Source organism: Rhinopithecus roxellana, chromosome 8 (assembly GCF_007565055.1).
Source record: "Rhinopithecus roxellana isolate Shanxi Qingling chromosome 8, ASM756505v1, whole genome shotgun sequence".
Classification (NCBI taxonomy): Eukaryota; Metazoa; Chordata; class Mammalia; order Primates; family Cercopithecidae; genus Rhinopithecus; species Rhinopithecus roxellana.
The window spans coordinates 18,818,628-18,837,462 of record NC_044556.1 but is presented as its reverse complement, the minus strand read 5'-3'; the positions used below and the strand labels follow the sequence as shown (position 1 = coordinate 18,837,462).

The following is an 18,835-nucleotide window of genomic DNA, read 5'->3' as shown; positions in this document are numbered from 1 at the left end:
TGTGGGCCATTCCCAGGGAAAGAGACGTGGGAATGTTGCCCTCCTTGGGCTGCTAACCCAACTGGGACTCTGTTCTCCACGCCCCAGTCCAATGGGCCCCGAGGAGGCACCTGTGTCCCTTGCTAGGGTGGGGGTGCCCGTAGCCATCTCTCCCATCAGAGGGCACTCCCGAGGCTGAGTTAGGGTTTGTTGTACAAAGAGAAATACAGCCAAGGTGCCCCCTTCCTCTTGCAGGTGGGGAACCCGCTGGTCCCCGATCCCATCCTCACACCCACACCCGTACCGTGATGAGGTTGTGTTCGGGGAGGCTGCAGGCCTCAATGTGGTCCTGGAGCAGCTGCTGCGAGAAGTTCTGGTGCATCTGGGCGGCTTCATGGGCATCCATGGCGTTCCCACAGGCTTTATTCAGGTCTGAGAGTGAGACATGAACATGGGGACCCACCTTGACCTTTCACTGCCCAGGCCCTCCCACTTGGTGCAGATGGAGCCCCAAGGTCAAGTCTCAGCTGAACCGGTGGATCTCTGGGTGCCTGGCACGTCACTGGCCCTGAGCCCTGTCTTGGGATCACAAAGACCATGCGCCAGTTGCTCTCACAGGGCAGAACAGGGCTGGCTGGGCAGTGAAAGCCCAATGCCAGGCTTCTCGCCAGCACTCCAGGGAGCCTATGGCCAGCCCTCAGGCAAACAGACGTCTGACGCCCATCCTGAGGCAGCAGCCCCAGGCAGCCCACTGCACATGGAGCACCCCGTCTCCTGTCACCTCCCCAGGGCCCTGGGGGAGTCTCTGGACCTCAGTTTCGTAATCTGGAAATGGGGGAGCTGCGGTAACAGCACTGATACTCGCTGAGTGCCCGCACTGCTCCCAGAGCAAGCTGGCCAGCCCTGCCCAATAGGCATGGCTGCTGTCTGCCTTCCTGGGAAGAAGCGAGGCTCACAGCCCAAGTCTACCAGATACCAAGTCTCACCCTCTGGGTCCTGTAGAGACTGAACCAGACCCCGAGTCAAGTGGATGCCACAAATGCACCCACTGCCCTCAACCACGGTCTTCTGAGGAGCACCCCCTACCCATGCTAGAACTGGGGCTGTGGCCCACGGAGGCCTAGTCCGAGCTAAGGCTGAGCAGGACGTGCCCAGCAGCCTTGATCTCTCGGGAGGGCCAGGCTGGGGCCGGGGAAGAGGGGTGGCCATTGCACTCACCTCGCAGCAGTGCTGACGACCACAGCTGTACTGACATGTCCGGGATCTTGCTGGCGAGCTGCATGGCAGGTACCACCATGTTGTTACTCTCCTGTCAATCAAGAGCAGCAAGGGGGAGTGAGGAGCCCGGACCCCACTTGCCGAACCCAGCCCAGGCTGGGGTGGGGATAACCTACTGAACCCAGCCCAGGCTGTGACATCCTTCTGCATCTGGTGAACTCCTATGCTTACCTCAGAGCCCATCTCAAATGGCCCTCTCTGAAGTATCACTGAAAAACAAACTGCCCTCACTTCTGGCTCTGCAGGTACCTACTCACAGGAGCATGGCCAATGGACAACTCTGGGGGCTTCTACCTTTTCAAGTGGAGAAAAAGCACTGATGGCAGTTAGCCCTGGACCCACAATGGGGGCTGATCAGAAATGAAGATTCGTTTAGGGTTCTGGGTTCCAGGTTCGGAGAGGGGCAGCAGCCTCTCCGGTTTGTCTTCCACAATTGAGTTGCCTCTCGTGGGAGGCCCCGGCAGACACGTAGGGGCTTTGGGGGCACCAGCATGCAGGAATCCTCCAATCCTGAATCCCCGCTTGGTGACTGCACAAGGCCACCCCAGTTGCAGCCCTAGCATCCTCAGGATGTGGCAGGAAGAGCTCAGTAAGAGCCATCAGGGCCCATAAATGCCCATCCCTGTCACTACGGCAAGGGCCTGGAGCCGGTGGACAGGAGCCTGTGCTACACAGCCTACATGGCGACCAGCAGTGCTGGGCTGACCCTGTCTGGGTCGAGGACTCAAAGCCCTGTCAGCCTGGATGTGGGGTTCAGGTAAGGCCTGGAGAATTCCCTAGATGGTAGCTCCTGGCAGCCCAGGGAGCACTTGGGAAGTCAAGATGGACACATCCCCAAAACCGACTCCTGAGAACTGGCTTTGATGCCACCAAATACTTCTCCAGAGTGCAGAGATGCTCCTCCTGAGACGCAAAGCCCAACAGCTCTATGCTGCCCTGTAGCTGCACCTTGCAAGTGGGCTCCAAGTGGGTCTTGGAGCTTTTTAAAATTCACCAAGCCCTTCTGACACCTCACAGCAAGAAAAACTGCTCTCTTCCACTACGCCTGGCTTATTGTGAGCCGGGATGGCCTCTCTGCAGAAAGCCAAGGGCCTCTGTCTGAAAGCAGCCTGGGGAAGGAGAGTCCTCCTTCAGTGCTCCTGGGTAGGTTCTCCCAATGCCAGCTTGGGGTACCCCACAAAATCTGGTTTTGAAGACTTGAGTGATCCTGGGGGGTGTCCCGCTCGTGTGGACACTCTAGCCTAACAGGCTTAGGACAGGGCATCCTAAGCTCTTCTTGGCCCCTGGACCCTCACCTGAGCCCATCTGACATACCCCGAGGCCACCTGCACTGTCCAATGGGGAAATACAGCCCTCACTGTGCTCAGAGGCTGAGGGCAGGGTGGCAGCACATTCTAGAAGGAGCCAGCTACAGGTTTTGACGGGGTGGTGGCATCCCCAGTACTGAGGCCAAGGCCCACCAGGGCCTGAGCCGCAGGGCCCATTCGTTGGCCTCTGCAAAGGCTTACCACACAGTTGTGTGTGTGTGTTGCGGTGGGCAGGGGCAGGCACCAGGTTTGTTAACAGCATCCACACTGAGGGAGCCCTCAGATCCCGTGAAACTTTACAAGCCAAGACACACATCCTGCATTATCTATCCTGTGGAAATGGCTACAGTGAGAATGGTTAAACTACAGAGTAGATGGTGCTTCAAAACACTCACTGCCATTAAGGAAAAAAAAAAAAAAGCTTCCAATACAGTGGTGTGGAGAAAAGCAAATATAAAATTACCTGGTGGCTCACGCCTATAATCCCAGCACTTTGGAAGGCCAAGGTGGGCAGATCACCTGAGGTCAGGAGTTTGAGACAAGCCTGGCCAGCATGGTGAAACCCCATCTCTTCTAAAAATACAAAAATTAGCCAGGTGTGGTGGCGTGTGACTATAATCCCAGCTACTTGGGAGGCTGAGGCAGAAGAATCCATGGAACCTGGGAGGTAGAGGTTGCAGTGAGCCGAGATTATACCACTATACTCCAGCCTGGGCAACAGAGCAAAACTCCATCTCAAAAAAAAAAAAAAAAAAAATTACCAAACAGGCTGACAAGCAAAACCTCCAGGTGGAAGGGGTGGGCAGCGGGAAGGGATGGATGACACAGACATGCTATTTTTTTGTTTTGCTTCTCAACCTTTTAATTATGAACATGTTATATTTTATAATCTAGAAAAATAACAACTTCTTTTTTTTTTTGAGACAGGATCCCACTGTGTTGTCCAGGCTGGAGTGCAGTAACATGATCACAGTTCACTGCAGCCTCAACCTCCTGGACTCAAGTGATCCTCCCACCTCAGCCTCCCAATTAGCTGGGACCATAGGCATGAGTTCCCACACTGGCTAATTTTTTTGTTTGGTTTTTGTAAAGATGGGATCTCACTATGTTGGTCAGGCTGATATTGAACTCCTGAGTTCAAATGATCCTTCCACCTCTGCCTCCCAAAGTGTTGGGATTACAGGCCGCTCGAGTCACTGTGCCTGGCTGGAAAATATCTTATTATTATTTTTTTAAGAGATAGCATCTCTAGGGCCAGGCACAGTGGGTCATGCTGTAATCTAGCATTTTGGGAGGCTTAAGTGGGTGGATCACTTGAGCTCAGGAGTTCAAGACCAGTCTGGGTAACATGGAGACCTGGTCTCTACCTAAATGGCTAAGCGTGGTGGCACACACCTGTGGCTCCAGCTACTTGGGAGGCTGAGATGGGAGGATCACTTGAGCCTGCAAGGGGCGAAGGTTGCCATAAGCTGAGCTGAGATCGTGCCACTGCACTCCAAATTGGGTGACAGAGTGAGACTCAGCCTCAAAAAAAAGAGGGTCTCGCTAGGTTACCCAGGCTGGTGGTCTTGAACTCCTGGGATCAAGGGATTCTCCCCCATCCGCCTCCCAAAGTGATACAGGCAATGAGCCACTGTGCCTGGCCAAAATTTTTTTTTTTTTGAGATGGAGTCTTGCTCTCACCTAGGCGGATGGAGTACAATGACACGACCTCAGCTCATTGCAACCTCTCCACCTCCTGAGTTCAAGCAATTCTCCTGTCTCAGCCTCTGGAATAGCTGAGAGTACAGATGTGCACCGACAGGCCTGGCTAATTTTTGTATTTTTAGTAGAAATGGGGTTTCACCATGTTGGCCAAGCTGGTGTTGAATTCTTGACCTCAGATGATCTACCTGTCTCGGCCTCCCAAAGTGCTGGGATTACAGGCATGAGCCACCATGCCTGGCACAAAAGTATCTTTTTTTTTTTTTTCTGAGACAGAGTCTCACTCTGTTGCCCAGGCTGGAGTGCAGTGGCATGATCTCGGTTCAATGCAACCTCTGCCTCCTGGGTTCAAGTGATTCTCATGCCTCAGCCTCCCGAGTAGCTTGGATTACAGGCTCCCACCCTAATTTTTGTATTTTTAGTAAGAGATGGGGTTTCACTACATTGGCTAAACTGGTCTTGAAACTCCTGACCTCAAGTGATCTGCCCACCTTGGCCTCCCAAAATGCTGGAATTACAAGCGTGAGCCACTGTGCCTGCCCAAAATATCTTCTTAAAAAAAAAAAAAAAAAAAAAAAACAGGCTGGGCGCGGTGGCTAAGGCCTGTAATCCCAGCACTTTGGGAGGCCGAGGCAGGTGGATCACGAGGTCAGGAGTTCGAGGCCATCCTGGCTAACACAGTGAAACCCCGTCTCTCTACTAAAAATATAAAAACATTAGCTGGGCGTGGTGGCAGGTGCCTGTAGTCCCAGCTACTTGGGAGGCTGAGGCAGGAGAATGGCGTGAACCCGGGAGGTGGGGCTTGCTGTTAGCCAGGATTGCACCACTGCACTCCAGCCTGGGCAACAGAGCGAGACTCCGTCTGAAAAAAAAAAAAAAACTTCAAGACCTCGTGAGATCAGGAGGGTGAGAGTAGGCAAGGAATTGACAAGAAGGACTGAGGTGGCCAGTCCCACCAGACACCAGCTGACCTTGGGTGGGGACCAACTCCAAGGGCCACTTGTACACTGAGAGGACACTGTGCACGCTGGGCAAGAATGAAATGTTTGGGAGTCTGACTGAGAGGAGGCACCTCTCTGCCCCACGGGTGTCAACACATAGGATGGGGTGCCTGCGTCATCCCCACTAGCTCAGGGTAGCTGCTTTGGTTCTGGCTTCAGCTCCCCGAGCCCAGGGGCTCTGCCTGCCTGATGTCTGAGGCCACACCCATCAGGCCTCCTGCCTGCCCCCACACCCTCTGTGGGTGCCCAGCTCCCCTGGCCCTGCCCGCCCAGGCTGTGGGAGTCAGGGTGTCCACCTAGACGTGCTCTTCGAGGGGCACAGGATGAACAGTGCCATGCCACCCCTAAACTGCTGGCCAGCTCCTGTCCCTCAGCCAAGCCCCACAGGCACCCAAGCGAGCGGCCCAGCCCAGGGTACTCACCCTGTGGTTTCCTAGCACATAGAAGATGTGGCCCAGGAGCACAAGGGAGCAGGCTGTGAGCCGGTTCAGGTCCTCGGCATTGGACATCTTCAGAGTTTCCCGCAGAAATCGCCTGACAAGGAGAATGAGGGCGCTGACGCCTGCAGGATGGGGCCTGGGCTACCCTGAGCACGGCCCACACGCTACCCCCTGCCCCACACTCACTTGGCCTCATTGTAGCGTCCCTGGAAGAAGGAGAAGAGCCCACGCACGTAGAAGGCGGCCGCTCGGAGGCAGTGTGAGCTGCAGGGAGAGTGCAGTGTCACGTGGGGTGGGGATTTTGAGAAAGAACGTTTACAAAACAGCGGTGGGCAGCTGGAGGGGATTTCTGAGAGCCCCCTGCTGCAGACTATCTGCGAGGAGGGGTATGGGGTGTCAGGGCGCAAGGGGCAGTTGGGGGCCCCATCCCAAGAGCATGGGGAGCCTAGGCCATGCGTGGAGTGGTGCCCGGAGTGGCTCACCTGACAGGGAAGCTGTGGTCTGGGTTGATCCTCTCCAGCAGACTGTAGAGCTGAGTGGGGGAGGAGGCGGAGAAGAGCCAGTCAGCACCATTCTGCATCTTCACAGGAGAAAGGTCCCCAAGATGCACTGCAGTGCATGGGGATTTCTCTACACCCCCATAGGGACTGTGGCCCCCAGGTTGAGCCTGGTGACTGCCCAGCAAGAGCGGCCTCTGGTGAGAAGGGCCAGGGGCAAGACTCTCACGCCCTCAGCCAGCCCTGCCTGTGCCACCCTGTCCTGTGGTAGATGACAGGGGCCTGGGCGTCCAGAAGGCCTTTATATGGTCAGAGTGGCGCTGAGGGGCTGGCCTGGCAGTGCGTAGATTGGCAGGCTGGGGCCCGTGAGCCCTGTGGGCTGCGGGGGGTGAGTGGGTGGGATTTCTCTGGAGGTGCAGGGACCCTAGGAGGCTTGGATGGGGGCGTGACCTGATAATTTAGATGCCCTCTGGCTGCAGAGGCACAGGGGAGCCAAACTCCTCAACACTGCGAGCCCACATCTGGCATCAGATGACCCAGCCAGGGCTGGGCTTTCTTTTTCTTTTGAGACAGGTTCTTGCTCTGTTGCCCAGGCTGGAGTGCAGTGGCCCGATCATGGCTCACTGCAGCCTCAATCTCCCTAGCTCAAGCAATCCTCCTGCCTCAGCCTCCCGAGTAGTTGGGACCAAAGGCCGGCAACCCCACACCAGGTTTTTAAAAAACTTTTTGTAGAAATGGGGGTCTCCCTATGTTGCCCAAGATGGTCTTGAACTCCTGACCTCAAGTTATCCTCCTGCCTTGGCTTCCCAAAGTGTTGGGATTACAGGCGTGAGCCACAGCACCTGGCCTGAGACACTTAGGAGGCAGACCCCCAGCGGTGAAAGAGATACTAGAACTGAGGGATATCCTAGGGCTGAGTGGGATTCCGGGGCTGAGTGGGCATCCCAGGGCTGAGGAGGGAATCCCAGAGCTGAGGGAGATCCCAGGGCTGAGGAGGGAATCCCGGGGCTGACAGAAGATCCCAGGGCTGAGGGAATCCTGGGGCTGACAGAAGATCCCAGGACTGATGGAAGATCTTAGGGCTGAGGAGGGGATCCCAGGGCTGAGGAGGGGATCCCAGGGCTGAGGAGGGGATACCGGGGCTGAGGAGGGGATCCCGGGGCTGAGGAGGCGATCCCGGGGCTGAGGAGGGGATCCTGGGGCTGAGGAGGGAATCCTGGGGCTGACGGAAGATCCTAGGGCTGAGGGAGATCCCAGGGCTGAGTGGGGATCCCAGGGCTGAGAGGGACTGCAGAGGGAATCTGACTCTTATGCAAACATTGGCTCAGAAGCCCATGAGAGCAACCTGGGCGTCCCCACCCAACACTGCAGCCAGTGAGTGACCCTGACCCTGCAGTGGCATCAGTACAACCTGGGGACAACGTGCCCTGGCTGCTGCACCTTAGGACTGAGTCTCAAGGCCTGGCCGACATCCTAGAGCAGAAAGCTTGGGCTACAAGACTTTGTTTGAGGGATTCATACAGCTTGGTTTGTGATGGAGAAGAGTGTTTTGTGGCTACAGGAATTTTTTTTTTTTTTTTTTTTTTTTTTTTTTTTTTTGAGAAGGAGTCTTGTGCTCTGTTGCCCAGGCTGGAGTGCAGTGGTGTGATTCTGGCTCCCAGCAAGCTCCACCTCCTGGGTTCACACCATTCTCCTGCCTCGGCCTCTTGAGTAGCTGGGACTACAGGTGCCCACCACCATGCCTGGCTAATTTTTTTGTATTTTTAGTAGAGATGGGGTTTCACCGTGTTAGCCAGGACGGTCTCGATCTCCTGACCTTGTGATCCGCCCGCCTCAGCCTCCCAAAGTGCTGGGATTACAGGTGTGAGCCACTGCGCCTGGCCTAGCTATGAGAATGTTTTTGTCTCAGACCTGGCCTCTCCCGGCCATAGCCCCTGATTCACCTCTGGGATGCCCTGTGTGCCTCTGTGTCGGGTGCTGCCCATCCCTCAAAAGGTTGAACACCCTGGGGTCTGCTGAGATGTGCTGGTACCCAGGACAACCCCCTGGTTCCCCAAAAAGAAGAGAACAGAGAGAAAGGATACCGAACATGAAGCATGTCACCTACTACCTCTTGGTGTCTATTTCCTTCCCGTATATACACACTCGCCAGGTTGGTGACGATGAAGGCCCACAGCTCCTGGTGGTTGGTGAGCTGGAATGGGAGGCAGGGACATTAGGGGGCTGAGTCGGGCGCTGTGACCCATGTGGCAGTGTGAGAGCCACCCACAATCTCCACGGAGACTACTTTGGAAAAGACTTGTTTTTTTCATTTCAAACACACTTGCCTTGCCTCCTAAACTCAAGGGTAACACAGCTATTAATTCTTCTCATGATAAAATCATTGTCTGTGGCAGTTAGAGAACAGAGAAGAGGAAAACCAGCCACCCCGATCCCACCCTCAGAACATGTTGAGTTTTGGCCCATTTTTTGCTGTCTGTCAGGACTGAGACCTGGTGGACCCTTCCTCCAGGCCACAGCCAGCAACCTGGGGGACCCAGGTGTCCACTGCTATCAGGGCACATGCTGGTCCTGGGCGGGGGTCACTCTTCATGGGGGGAAGTGGGGAAGAGGGGAGCTGTTGTCCCAGAGGGGGCCAGCACAGGCCCCGCTCCAGAGGTAGGTGACGCTGTCAGAGGCCAGAAATGCTGCTGATGACAGGTGGTGGATGGGTCATGGTCCCTGGCTCTTCTTGGGAAAGGAGATCGTCAAGAGAGGAACCAATCTATGTGGCTCAAGCCCTGCCTAGACCCTGGTTCCCAGTGGGGCTGGGCAAGAGGTGGAGTGAGCCAGGGAAGCACAGACCCCACCTGCACAGATGCCCTCCTGGCACACACCCAGGAGACCCAGAGGATCTTCTGAATCAAGCAAGCACAGATGCTCTGAGACTCAGCAAGGTGGGGGATGTTTGTTGAGGGGCCACAGGAGGCACGTGTGTTTGGGGTTAGTGGGGCTGGGGCTGCATCCTGGCTCCATCACTCCTGGGTGGGCCATGAAAAAGAGGCTCTCTTTTGGCCCCGGGGTGAGGACTCCTTAGTGTATGTGGCCTTGGGAACTTTGACGTGGAACCAAACCAGCAACAGCAACCACTTGTGGGGAGTGAGACGGAGACGGAGATGGCAGGATGGCAGGGCCACAAGGAGGGTCCTGGCCCTGCTGTAGTCAGAGTGAGCCAGAGTCCGGAGAGTGAGGCAAGGAAGCGGAGGAGTGGATGCCGAGTCGGCCCTTCCCTCCCAAGCATGCTGTCTGCACGTCAGGGCTCCTGTGCACCTCTGAGGCCAGTGGTGGGGGTGGCAGCACCCACAGGCCTGTGGGGTGCCGTGGAGGGGAACTCTGTCCAACGGTCAGGGTGCACGCAGGACTCCCTGGTGACCTTGCCCGAGTGGCAGACAGAGCAGCCCCTGCTCCCTGACACCTCTCCTCAGGGCCCTTCCTAGAACCATCGGGAAAAAAGCGTCCACAGCCTCCATTTTCTGTGAGGAGATTGAGGCTGAGGTGGGGACATGATGGTCCAGTCCTGGGCTGGGGCGCTCCGTGAGGATGTGGCACTAGCCTTCTTCCCCATCTGCAGCCAGGAGTCTGGGGAGCTGCTTCACCCTCCCTGGATCAGCAGGACCAGGAGTCCTCCACTGCCCAAAAAGCACCTGTGAGATGGCCCAGCTCCACCACTCCCCATGGGAGCCCTGAACCCAGGGTGGCTCTAAGTCGTCAGCTGACACTTGAGCCAATCCAGCCTTAGGGGTGGCTGCCACAAAAGCTCCTACTCAGGCCTGGAAGTGGTGTCCACGGACACGTCGCACCTCTCCCTCACGTCTGCCCTGGGGTCAACTCAGGAAGACCCTGGCCCCATAGCTGTCCCTTATCCAGATAAACAGTGCATCACTGCCAAGGCTGGCACGGGCTGACTACTGTGCATTGCCTCTGGGGCTGCGGCTTTGCATAGCTGACCTAGTGCGACTGCTGTCCTCATCACAGACCACGCCCGACTCCTTACTCAGAAGTGTGGCCCGCCCCGAGCAGCAAGGAGGGCCGGCACCTTACCCGCAGGGCTGTGGTGAACTGGGCTTCCGCGTTGTCCATGCAGTTGACAGAGACACAGTACAGGCCCTGGAAGAAGATGTGTTGTCATCAGGGCCGGCCCCTGGGAAGGGGGCTCAGATCAGAGACACATGCAGTGCGAACGAGGCCTACATGGCTGCCCTGGAGGAGTATGAAAATGGCTCACTGTCGAGCCAGCTGCGATGCAGGTAATATGCTCACTATCCCCCGCTTTCAGACCCAAGCCAGTGTGGGGTGTGACAAGATGCTCACTGGAAACATTCTGGATCCGCCTGGGGAGGTTATATGATTACCTATGGGAACATTCTGGATTCTGATTAGGGTGCTGTCAGGGGGTTCTTCACTGGGAATGTTCTGGATCCGGTTAGGTACTTACTTACTGGGAACATTCTGGATTCTCCTGGGGTGCTGTCACGGGGTTACTCACCAGAAGTGTGTGCAGCTGTGCTGCATGGTTGGAGAAGAGCCGGGGGGACTGCTGGCACAGCTGGCAGACCTGGGAGATCTGCCGGGAGAGAGTGTACCGCCATCACAGGACTGCAACCTGGGACCTGGCGTCTGAGCAGCAATGGAGAGACCCCATAGCTGGTGGGTGAGCCCATGTCCCGTCTGCCCAAGCTGGGGTACAAAGCCCCAGCAGACACGTCCACCATGAGGGTAAAGAGCAGCCCGGATCAAATTGTGGACAGGGACCCTTGTCTGTTACTCGCCTTTTCCACCCTGTCCAACAGGTGTCTGGGCTGTAAAGGACCTCCAGCCTACTGAAGGCCCCCATGCCCTCTCAGGAGGGTGGGCACTGGGGGTAGAGAGTGTTCCGAACGGCAGGGTGGTGTAGAAGAATCACTGTCAAGGGATCCCCAAATCCCCAGAGACCATGTGTGCTATCCCCTCAGTGTGCAAGCTTTTGGGCCATGGTCCGTTGTTTTTGTTGTTTTTATTTTGAGATGGAGTCCCGCTCTGTTGCCCAGGTTGGAGTGCAGTGGTGCGATCTTGGCTCACTGTAAACTCCACCTGCCGGGTTCAAGTGATTTTCCTGCCTCAGCCTCTCAAGTAACTGGGATTACAGGTGCCTGCCACCACAACTGGCTAAGTTTTGTATTTTCAGTAGAGACGGGGTTTTGCCATGTTGGTCAGGCTGGCCTCAAACTCTAAGCCTCAAGTGATCCACCCCCCTCAGCCTCCCAAAGTGCTGGGATGACAGGCGTGAGCCACTATGCCCAGCCTCCACTGGTTTTTGTATGAGATTCTCTTATCAGTGGTGCCCATGCGGGGCTGTAAAATGCTGACTGACAGCAAGACAGCAGGATGGGCTGGCCTGCCAGTACTGCACTTGGTGAATTCAGTCTCTTGTCTGACACTGCTGAGACCCAACAAACTCCTGGGCCTTCCCACCCCTCCTGCGTCCAGCCTTACCTCCTGCAGCGCCGTGGCCTTGTGACCTGTGACGAGGCGGCACATGATGATGTGCTCCAGCAGGATCACTTGGAAGGATGACAGGATGGGGCTGCAGTCCAGCACTATGGGCGAGAGTCAGGGGTGAGCATGCAGGGGAGACCAGAGGAGGCGCCATCCCCACCTCATTCCTGTCTCCAGTCACACTGGCCAGGCACCCACCCCGTCATCTCCCCTAGTCCCCACTGCGCCCTCCGAGTGAGGGAGTGTGTCTTGCTGTCCAGGTGGAGAGACGGAGCTAGAGCCAGAGGTTGGTTCCCACAGTGCTCCAAGAGGGGTCGGCTCTGACCCTCACCCTCACCCTACGTGCTCAAGAGCCTGTGGACATGGCAGGTTCTAGAAATGTGGAAATGTGGAAACCACCCTGGATCATGAGACCATGCAGCAGAGCCTCAGGCAGTGGGGTAGCGGGACCTGGGCCGGGCCCCACCTCCTGACAGCCCCAAGCAGCCATCCTCACATGGGAAAAAGAGAAGCACAGGCCTCTCGGGCTTTGGGCTGCCTTGGCTCTGATGCCTTCTCCCCCAGCAGCACTCATGAGGGAGCAGACAGACAGACTAATGGGCACACTGCACCAGCCAGAGACATCTGCTGTGGGTTTGTGCTAGTCAAAGGTCCCTAGATGGATTAGACAGTTGAGCATCTGGAAAGAACTCATGACCTCCAAAGGACATGCTGGTGGTCAGTGAGGGCTGAGTTCTGACCCTGGTGTCATCCCGAGTGTCCCCATCACAACACTGATAATAATTGGGAGAGGCAGCCACCACCTGTTTCAACTGAGCACCATTGGGCACAACGGTCCTGACCAGTCAGGGAGGTACCCCCGACCCCAGTCCTGTCTGCTCTGATCTGACGTGGGTCACCAGCATTTACCAACTAGGGGTGACGAGACCCACTAGGCAGGGCAGCTGGGTGCTGCGGTCACACGGTCACTGTGCCCTGGAACAGCCAGTGACTGGCCAGGCCGTCCACCAGGGGGCACTGTGGCCACGTGGCCAGTCGAGCACCTGACTTACTCTTGAGCTTCTCCAGCTGCATGAGGGCCTTGTCCGTGTACTTCTGCGCCTTCTCCAGGTAGCCAGCCTGCATGGAGTGCATCACAGTCACCTGTCAACAAGACCAGATAGGAGGGGTTACCAGGGCCCTCTCCCTCTCCCTGCCTCCGCCCCCAGCCCTGGCTCAGGCCTTGGTGGGGACGCACCAGGTAGACAAGCACACACATGTGCTCCTTGGGCAGCCAGTGGAAGAGGTCAGCGGGGTTGCTGGGCAGGATCTCATCATCGTGCAGCGTGGAGATGGTCTGGATGCACTGCTGCAGCTGCTTCAGACACGGCTTCACGCTCTTCACCTGTGCAGCACCCACACCCGAGCACCCACCTGAGCCTGGCCTCTCAGGAAGCCAGGCCCAGCCCAACCACCCTTACCCCTTCCTTCAGGGAGCACCTGCCTTCCCCTTCTGCCAGGGCCACCTCCTGCAAGAGGGACCCGCCCCTGCCGCACTCCCATGAATCAGCCAGGCTTTCAGGGCACGGGGCACAGCCAGGCGGGCAGCTGTGGGACTGAGACTTGTCCACTGCCCAGTGTTGGGTCCAACACCAAGGCCCAGGAGAGGCCTGTCCAGACCCTGCTGGAGCTGCACTTGGTCTTCTTGCAGCCAGACCTGAGACAGCAAGGGGAGGCTGTGCTCCGCAGGGGTGGGAGGTGGCTTCCTGGCCCAGGAGTTGGGCAAGCGCTGTGGTCCATCTCGCCCTGAGGCCCCGAGGGATGTCTCTGTGGCCCTAGCACCCCGAGGGAAGCGTGGCTGCAGTCTGCTCTGTGTCCCTATGCGCCGAGTGCAGTGCTTCACCCAATGGGCAACGATGGGTATGGATGGAGAAACTGGACAACCCCCTTACCAAGCCCTGTGGAGAGACTCGCCTGTGGCCCACCACGACGGGTGGGTCTGAGGGGCACAGGGCAGCCCCCAGCCCCTGAAGGGCCGAGACGGTCACACAAGCACAGACAAGGAGCTCAAACACAGCTGTTTCCCACCCACGGCGGTGTCATGGAGTCCAGTCTCGGACACAGCTGGGCACATCAGTCCCTACTCAATCCCACAGCAGGGGGGCCAGACAGACACCAGTTGGGCATCTGCTGTGTGCAGGCACCACCCCAGCACCTCTGTGTTTATTCTCATGATTCCCTGAACTGTTGTTGCAATCTCTGAGCATCCACACACTGAGCGAGTGTATACAATGTCACACATAGTACTCCCAAAGGGAGGCAGGGTGGCCAGGACAGACCCTGCTCCCAGGCACCAGCACACCAGGCAGGCACGATGGTGCCAGCACTCGCGGCAGAGCAGGACAGAAGTGTGTGTGTCTGGGGCTGGAAAGACAGCCCTGCTGTGTGGCAAGGTAAGGCAACGACACAGTTGACCTCACAGCCCAAGACCCATTGGCCTGGGTGCCAACCACACCCACTGGTCACAACCAGCAGCCCGCCCAAGAGGCGCCACACACCTGTCCGGCATCCAAATAGTGGGTGACCTGGAGCACCAGGAAGAAGACACGCAGCGACTCCTTCTGGATGGGGTTCCCCTGCCAGTTCTCCACAATCTGCCCACAGAGGGTCAGCAGCGGGTGCACCTCCTGCAGCTTGCGCTCCATCAGCAGCAGCTGGGGAGGGAGAGGCGCAGGTGTAGGGTACAGGGCTTGCAGGGGCCCTCCTGGGACCGGGAGCACAGGCTCACCTGCCCACCTGCCTTGGGACTACTGCCACCAACCCAGAGGGCAAGGCCAGCCTGAAATCCCGGCCCAGGCAGCTCCTAACCAGGGTCCTGCCTCAGCATGAATCCCATAGGCAGGAGCCTGAGTTTCCCTCCTGAACCCAGCAGGGCCCAGGCCTCACACTCCAGGCTGCTCACTACGCCTAAGCGTCTGGGCACGTGAGGGGCCATGCCATGGAGAGCAGACAGGGTCTGAGCAGGGAGTCCTGCCTCACCTCCACAACACCGGCTGCATCCAGCCATGCCCAGCCTCAACTTACCATCCCCTTGCTGAGGAGGAACAGTGCCCTGCAAAACAAGAGGCAGGGGTCAGGTCCCAGAAGGCCCAGGAGCCTCCTGAGATGACTGTGACTACCCCAAGGCTCACAGGACCTAATATGCCACCTTGGGGGACAGTTCAGTGGACAACAGTGAACAGTCCCCGTACAAGACTGCTCTGTTTTATCCTATTGTGCCTGTGTTTATTTTTATTTATTTTTATTTTTTTTTCTTAGAGTCTCGCTCTGCCGCCAGGCTAGAGTACGGTGGCACGATCTTGGCTCACTGCAACCTCTGCTTTCCGGGTTCAAGCGATTCTCCTGCCTCAGCCTCCTGAGCAGCTGGGACTACAGGCACCCGCCACCATGCCTGGTTAATTTTTGTATTTTTAGTAGAGATGGGGTTTCACCATGTTGACCAGGATGGTCTCAATCTCTTGACCTCATGATCCTCCCACCTCAGCCTCTCAAAAAGTGCTGGGATTACAGGCATGAGCCACCAAGCCTGGCCCCAACTTTTGTACTTTTTGTGGAGATGGAGTTTCACTATGTTCCTCAGGTTGCTCTTGAACTCCTGGGATCAAGTGATCCTCCCACCTTGGCCTCCCAAAGTGCTGGTAATATACTGTGAGCCACTGTGCTTGGCCTGAAATGCCATTTCTGTTCTTTGTCCTGGACCAAGGTGGCCAAGCCCCTTCTATGTTAAGAGAGTGGGAGGGAAGGAGGGGAGTGGGTGCCTACCGTGTGTACTCAGATCCCACCACCCGGGCGTACTCGGCCCCCACACCCAGGAGGTCACAGGCCGACACCAGGTCCTTCTCAAGCGTGTGCAGTTGCTAAAAAGGAGAGAGAGAGCAGTGACCTTTGCTGCCAAACCCATCAGTTTTACGGTACCTGGCCTTTGCGCTTTGTTAACAACCAAACCTCCCCACGTCAATGAAACTGCCTGTGTCAGTTTTGAGCTAAATTAACCAAATTATCTCATCAACGCTAATTGCTTTGGGCACAGAGCTCCAGTTGGCCTGTGGTATATATGTCATCTAACTGAATGGTGCCTGCAGTAGACACCGTCTAAACTTAATGGAGCATAGAACCAGCAGCCAAGGATCATGGCACAGCCCCCAAGGCTGTGAGAGCACCTAGGGCTGTTCTGAGTGCTTCGTGGGTGCCTGTGGGGTCTGTCTTTAGTGGGGTGTCCCCAGTGTGTTCCACGGACGACAAGGAGGGACTCCCTCAGAGGCAAGTGTCAAAGCCTGAACAGGCTGAAAGGGAGGCACATGCCTGGCTTGACCCTGCAAGGCGACACCTGCGGGGCCATGGTGGAGAGCTCGGCCCTTGGGTGTGCGTGCACACGGGCCTGCCAACTCTGTGGCCTGGGGGTGGTGACTCACAGCCTGGCCTGCTCCTTTGTCTGCTAATGTGCACAAGTGTGCGTGGGGAGATGGAAGGAGACTGTGTGTGCATTCGGCTTCTCATCAGGCCTGGGGGAGGAGGGCCTTAGGAACTCCTGGCTGCTGGGTGAGCTCTTCCCCGTGGGTACTTTTCTCAGCCAGACCCTCCTGGAGTGAGGGACTCAGCTGGAGGAAGTCCCAACCCAGGGTCAACACACTGCGTGCCTAGGTGGGTGTCATGGGAAGTGGCTAAGTGGTGGCCCAGAGGGCAGGCTGGGTCATGGAAGAGAGAGGCTGGGGGCTGGGCACCCGCCTGAGGGTCCCCAGTGCAGAAGTGTAGGTGGAGCCCAGGACAGGAGTGGTGCCCCACACGGTGGAGCCTGCCGGCCCCTCCACTCTAGCTGGGAAGGCCGAATTCAGAGTTCCCCAACAACCAAGCACTGTGGAGCTCAGAGACCAGGGCACCACCTGTATCTGGGGGGCCGAAGGGAGCATGAGGAGGAACTGTGTGGATCCCAGAATGAGGGTGTGCCCCAGCAGCCCCCAAAAGTGAGGGGTCCATGTGGGAAACAACGCTTGACGTGGACATTTGTGGCCTGACAGGCAGCCCCCTGGTCTCAGCCTAGCTCCTAAAAAAACCCCACAGGGGGTCTCTGGCAGGAAATGTTCTTGGGATTTCAATGAGCGCAGGCCAAAGATGAGATAAGAATGGCTGGGAGGGACAGAAACCTAAAGACACCGAACAAGCAGCAGGCCCCCTGTCAGTGTCAGCTCCGGGGAAGCCCCGCACTCCCACCACTCACTCCTGGGCGTTGCTGAGAGCCAGGCTCAAGCCGGGGATGCTGTCAAGGATGGAGGCTGGAGGGGGCTTGTGAGCAGGTTAAGGAAATGTTCCCATGTCCCCACCCACTCCATGTGCCAGCCCGAGGGGGTCTGCGCATCGTGGACTCTGCTGTTCTTTGCACATGGGGCAGGTGTGCCCCAGGGTCATGGTCCCTGCCAGGCACCCTCGTGCCTGGGCCGCAGTACTCACAGCGAGCTGGAAGAGCAGGCGGCAGTGCCAATACGGGGTCTGCTGTGAGATCTGTATCGCCTTCCGCAGCAGCGGCTTTGCTGCATCGACGGAATTCTGAAAGGAAATAGTTACGTTTGGGAATGTAAGAAGGCGGCAATCAAGCTGGATTCCTTAGCAGCAGCTGTGGTGCCAGAAGGCAGTTCCTGTTCATGCTTACCAAAGGATTTTTTGGGTTTGCCAATTTACTTTATTAAAAGCAAAAAAAGATATTTTATTGGACTCACTGGCTGGGAAGTTTCTGCATCACTCTTAAAATAACGTCTCATTCAACTGGACTGAAAGTACTTTCAGTTCAAAATTCTAAACTGTCAAATCAGATGCCAGTTCCCATCTTTTATGTTCTCAGACCAGAGAGAGGCATCGGGGTGTGAAGTACACACATTCCCTGCCGCCAAAGCCACCTTAATCGTCATCCTTCTGAGGTGGGAGGAAGGCAAATTTCAGCTACAATTGAAATTAGGAACCAGATTAAGAAGGGAAACTGTACAGACTTGTCAGGTGAGGAACAGGCTGATCTCTCCAACAGTAACATGTAGAAAAGGAAGCTGCCGGACCTCCTTAGCAGGTGGCTACCCACCAAAGCCCTGGGGCTTGGGCATAAGAGGCAGGAAAGTAATCTGATTGTTAAATGCCACCGGGCTGGGCACGGTGGTTCCTGTGTATAATTTTGGCACTTTGGGAAGTCGAGGCAGGATTGCTTGAGGCCAGGAGCTTGAGCCCAGCCTGGGCAAGACCATCTCTACAACAAATAAAAAAATTAGCCAGGCATGGGTGGTGCACGCCTACAGTCCCAGCTACTTGGGAGGCTGAGGTGGGAGGATCACTTGAGCTCAGGAGTTCAAGGCTGCAATGAGCTGTGATTGTGTCATGCACTCCAGCCTGAAAAAAAAAAAAACCCGGAGGGATTCCAACTCCTGGAGCCCCAATTTACCAATGTGCTGTCATGTCTTAGCAACAGGGAGAGACATTTTGCTTTCAGAAACCTTAATATGTCCTTACCTCTTGACAGTACAATTCAGACAACAGACTTGCTGCTTCAAATTTAACATCTTCGAACTGCGGGATCTAGTGACGTCCAGTTAAGGAAGTAGGACACTGCAAAAAAGGTCGGTTTGAAAGGGCCACAGCTTGGGGCTCCTACCCTGCTGAGGTCTGCCGGGCACGCACATCTCTGCCTGCCCTGAAATTCCAAGTTTTCCTGTTCCCCCAGTGAATAATCTTGAGCTTGCTGCAGGGCAGGGCTTGGAGCTGGATGCGAGGTGCGAAGAGAAGCACAAAGAGGAGCACAGCGCCCAGGCGCAGCCAAGGGCCAGGTGGGGGATGCTCCAGGTGCTCTGTGGGCAGAGCCTCAACTCGCAGGGCATGTCGGGAGATGGGATTCAAGCTTTGATACGTTCTTTTTATTTAAGTGGAGAATTCCTTAAAAGGAACCATACCAACACGGAAAGGATACTTGCTGTGATATCAACCACTGAAAGAGAAAGAAAAGAAAGATTAATTCTCAGGCAAAAACCTGGCACCTGGTTACTGGCTCACTTTGGGGTTTCCACAGGTTGTCCTGAGAACAGAGGCTGCCAGGTATCCAGGTA

General features: G+C 56.4%; 1 protein-coding gene across 3 annotated transcripts in view; it reads right to left on the bottom strand.

Moving 5' to 3' along the window:
- Positions 1–18,835, bottom strand: part of MAU2 (MAU2 sister chromatid cohesion factor) — a 37,116-nt gene that overhangs the window by 3,102 nt on the left and 15,179 nt on the right. For 2 of the 3 annotated variants that reach the window (XM_010386711.2, XM_030934996.1), the window contains exons 2-18: positions 18,700–18,717; positions 18,246–18,311; positions 17,205–17,300; positions 15,522–15,616; positions 14,784–14,811; positions 14,258–14,413; positions 12,958–13,104; positions 12,773–12,863; positions 11,718–11,821; positions 10,732–10,809; positions 10,287–10,352; positions 8,314–8,400; positions 6,192–6,241; positions 5,896–5,973; positions 5,692–5,803; positions 1,198–1,288; positions 284–411 (exon numbers count right to left, since the gene is read on the bottom strand). In XM_010386711.2, the coding sequence (XP_010385013.1) occupies positions 284–411; positions 1,198–1,288; positions 5,692–5,803; positions 5,896–5,973; positions 6,192–6,241; positions 8,314–8,400; positions 10,287–10,352; positions 10,732–10,809; positions 11,718–11,821; positions 12,773–12,863; positions 12,958–13,104; positions 14,258–14,413; positions 14,784–14,811; positions 15,522–15,616; positions 17,205–17,300; positions 18,246–18,311; positions 18,700–18,717 (1,491 nt within the window). The remainder of the gene's footprint in view (positions 1–283; positions 412–1,197; positions 1,289–5,691; positions 5,804–5,895; positions 5,974–6,191; positions 6,242–8,313; positions 8,401–10,286; positions 10,353–10,731; positions 10,810–11,717; positions 11,822–12,772; positions 12,864–12,957; positions 13,105–14,257; positions 14,414–14,783; positions 14,812–15,521; positions 15,617–17,204; positions 17,301–18,245; positions 18,312–18,699; positions 18,718–18,835) is intronic. The other variant, XM_010386712.2, reaches the window with a different exon arrangement.